Genomic DNA, 4,301 nt, shown 5'->3' on the forward strand with positions numbered 1-4,301 from the left:
TTTTTAATCTTGAGCTTCATGCAAGAGTGTAAAATTTTTCCGCGTGCGCTCTTGATCCAAATAATTAATGCATGCTCCGATCCGATCCGCCGCTAGTAGGCAGGCGCGCAGCACGTCTCTCTCAAAGGTCAGATCATGTCGATCGATGCCGCGCCATGACAATCTCGCCAAACTCGATGCCGCTACTACAAGTACCAGTAACAACCCTCCTCTATGCGCCACACGCACGTTCTCTCTCATTTCTCAATGGCTCCCTTCTCATCACGTCTTCTTCATGGCGTGCCCCTTCTGCTAATCCTCGTCGGCGCCGCCGCCGCAGTGACGACCGCCGTCCATGCGGACACCGGTGGCTACCGCCGGCGGCACGCCCGCTTGTTCGCGTTCGGCAACTCGCTCACTGACACCGGAAACGCGGCCATCTTCCCGGCGACTGCAGGAGGACCTTCCACCTCGCCGCCGTACGGGGAGACCTACTTTGGCCATCCCAGCGGCCGAGCTTCCGACGGCAGGCTCATCGTCGACTTCCTCGGTTCGTACTGTTGTTTGCATTTTTGCCAAACGATTCATTCACTGGCGGCCAATTATATATTCCTCAGTGTTCATCAAGTTTCTTCAGGCGCGCGCATCCTCTCGATCGGTCGTCGTTCGTGTGCCGATTTATTGAGGCTCTTACACGCTTTGGCTCATGCATTCATCACGCAGTGGAGGAGCTGAAGGTGCCAGAGCCGACGCCGTACCTCGCCGGCGGCAGGACGACGGCCACGGCCGCCGACTTCGTCAACGGGGCCAACTTCGCGCTGGGTGGTGCAACGGCGCTCGACCAGGCGTTCTTAGCGACCAAGGGGATACAGTCGCTCGTGCCCATCTCTCTGACTAATGAGACGACGTGGTTTCACAACGTTTTGCAGCTACTCGACGCATCAGACTACGGTGAATATATATAAAACTACTACTGATTAATTAATATCGTTGTTTCTTGTGGAAACTGACTTATATAAAATATCGTTTAGCTGATTCCATAATACATCAGTCACAGTCAGTGGATCGATTGATCGATCTGAGCTAATAAAACTCGTGTAATAACAACAGATCAGCATAAGATCTTGGCAAGCTCGGTCTTCTACCTTGGCGAGATCGGTGTCAACGACTACTTCATCGCCCTAAGCAACAACACTGTGGACGTCGCGGTCAGTCTGGTGCCACACATCATCGACACCATCCGTTCAGCCCTGACCGTAAGCATCTGAGTCCACTCAGCAAAGGGGTCTCAAGTCTCAGCTTGATTCAACCACTACTGAAAACTACAATCTCTATGTGCAAAAACCGACAGAAAAATCTAATAAATCCTGATTATCTTTTTGTTTCTGATGATGATATCGACAAAAAATAACCGGCCTGCCAAGCTCAATAGAGAGATTCAATTTTCCAGTTGGTTCGCCGTCAGAAATATTTTTTTCTATCGGTCGAACACGCATAGAACACTAGTACAGAAGTGCTTAAAGCCAGCAGTGGAACATAATTTTTACAGGCGGTTTCAATTAAAGAACGCCTGTGGAAAGAAATTGGCTTACCCGACTACAAAACCACCTGTGAAAATCAATTTTTACAACCGCCTGTAGAAATCATATTTCTATACAGGCGGTTTCTTAAGAAATCCGCCTGTAGAAATAATTTGAACTTGAATTTTTTGAGCTTTTCAAATGACCTCGTTTGAAAAAACCGTCAAAATGAAAGTTGTAGATCTTGAAAAGTTATGAAACTTTGTAGTTGATAATTTTTTCAATTGAAATCATCTTGTCATCGAAAACTATGTTTGAATTTCTGAAATTTGAAATTCAAATTTTGTAAATGACCTCGGATGAAGGAACTACCAATATAAAAGTTGTAGATCTTAAAAAGTTATAAAACTTGTAGTTGACGACTTTTCCATTTGAATCCGTTTAGGGCCACAAATAATCAATTTATGCTTGATTTATGATAGTATGTGGGGAACTAAACTCTAATACAGACACAACTGAGTGATAGGTGGAGTGGTAGACAAGGGTACGCGCGAGGGCGAGATTTCAGGTTCGAATCCCACCGACTGCGTAGCACGCGATTTTACGCGAAAAAATACGCGACTTGCGATACGTGAAAAAATACGCAACTTGCGACTTGGCATAACTGAACCGATTTCATATTTTTCCAGAAAAAGATTTCTACATGCGGTTGGCATAACTGAACCGCGATTTTATATTTTTCTAGAAAAAGATTTCTACAGGCGGTTGACATAACTGAACCGCGATTTTACGCGACTTGCGACTTGGCATAACTGAACCGATTTCATATTTTCTAAAAAAAAGATTTCTACAAGCGGTTGGTGTGGAAATGTTCTCACGCGATTTTACGCGAAAAAATACACAACTTGCGACTTGGCATAACTGAACCGATTTCATATTTTTCTAGAAAAAGATTTCTACATGCGGTTGGCATAACTGAACCGCGATTTTATATTTTTCTAGAAAAAGATTTCTACAGGCGGTTGACATAAGTGAACCGCGATTTTACGCGACTTGCGACTTGGCATAACTGAACCAATTTCATATTTTCTAAAAAAAGATTTCTACAGGCCGTTGGCATAACTGAACCACCTGTAGAAATGCATTTCCACAGGCGGTTCTCAGTTACCCGCCTGTATAGTACCTATACCTCTGTGTACTAGTGGAAAAATTGCTTATGTCCAGTTTTCTCTCATGTGCAGCTATCCCGACAGAAAAATGTCAAAAAAAAAAAACCCGACAGAAATTTTTTCCCTGTCAACAATGTATCATTAAGATCTCTCACATGGAAATTATATCGGATCACAATCGACTCATGGCTAAAAGCTTATGTGTAGTTTTTCTTATCTTCTTTGTAACTTTTTTTGTTTAATTTCTTGATTTTGTACTCGGAACTTTTTTCAAATTTTGCAATAAAGCACAGTAGAGGGGGCTAGGGTCTTTCACCCCTCCTGTTTTCAGTCAAAAAAAAAAGACTTGATGTCAAAACTGCTCTCCTCGTCATCTGTTAATAGTAAAACCTGCTGTGCAGACCATGATCTCTGCCGGGGCGAAGACGGTGGTGGTTTCAGGGATGCTACCAATCGGCTGTGAGCCGCAGCAGCTGGCGCTGTTCCCTGGCGGTCCGGGCGACTACGACCCGACCACCGGCTGCATCACCCGGTTCAACGTGCTCGCCGAGCACCACAACCACATGCTGAGGACGATGCTGAGGGAGCTCCGGCGGAGCAACTATGGCAGGACGTCCCTGACGACCCTCCTCTACGCCGACATCTACCGCCCCGTGATCAAGGCCGTCGCGTCCCCGGCGCTGTACGGTTTCGGCGACAGGCCGCTGGCGGCGTGCTGCGGCGGCGGTGGCGGCCCCAACAACTTCGACTTCCTCGCGTTCTGCGGCACGCCGGCGTCGATGGCGTGCGCCGACCCGTCCAAGTTCATCTCCTGGGACGGCATCCACTTCACCGAGGCTGCCAATAGGTTCATCGCGCGTAACATGATCAAGGGACTGCTGCCGCTAAGCCGTGCGGCGGCGTACGTTGCAACAAGTTAATTTTTCTATGTTAAGTTTTGCGAGTCATATTATGAACGTATATTATATTCATGAGTGTGAAACTTCTCGTGTAATAAGGATGGTCTGATTGCTCACTTGCGAAGAGATATATATAATATAGAGCAAGCTGTTTTTAGCATTTAGGAAAAATAAAATGTCTTGGGCTGAAAGAACTATTAATTGGAACATATTGAATTGTCTATCAAAGTCAAAATGAGGCAAAATACGAAAGAAGAAACAGTGTATAGGATGATTGTTTCGTGCCTGCAGGTTTTCTCAACATCTGGTAGCTAGCGACGCATGAAATTGTCGATTCCAACTGAACAGGGTAGTGATCGAGATGAGCTTAGTAGAGTAAAAACCACCGTCTCTATCGTCATGACTGTCGTCGCTGCTACCAGCCACAAAAAGAATCTGTTGCAAAACATATATATGAAACCAGGACGACGATACACGCGCTTCGCTGCGTGGGAACTGTGTCGCTGCTTGGTAATGTGTTTGACTCTTTGGTTGAAGGAGTCTATGTTACTATGCTTTTTGCCTAACGAAATAATTGTTTTTATTTCAGGAACTCGTAGACTACCGTAATATTCTATTTTTTTTAGACAAAAGAAGAATTGTATTAGATAAAAGCTAGGTACATCAACACAATACAAGCACTCATAAATAGATTTTTATCAAAATTATATCCACGTTGTGAACAACTCCAAATC

The 4,301-nt window shown here is 45.1% G+C and overlaps 1 protein-coding gene across 1 annotated transcript; it reads left to right on the forward strand.

Moving 5' to 3' along the window:
• LOC8068813 (GDSL esterase/lipase At1g28650) lies at window positions 201-3,774 on the forward strand. The gene is made up of 4 exons (XM_002442253.2): window positions 201-529; window positions 703-930; window positions 1,090-1,235; window positions 3,070-3,774. The coding sequence occupies exons 1-4, from the start codon at window positions 214-216 to the stop codon at window positions 3,586-3,588; spliced, it is 1,209 nt and encodes a 402-aa protein (XP_002442298.1). The 5' UTR covers window positions 201-213; the 3' UTR covers window positions 3,589-3,774.

Source organism: Sorghum bicolor, chromosome 8 (assembly GCF_000003195.3).
Source record: "Sorghum bicolor cultivar BTx623 chromosome 8, Sorghum_bicolor_NCBIv3, whole genome shotgun sequence".
Taxonomy (NCBI): domain Eukaryota; kingdom Viridiplantae; phylum Streptophyta; class Magnoliopsida; order Poales; family Poaceae; genus Sorghum; species Sorghum bicolor.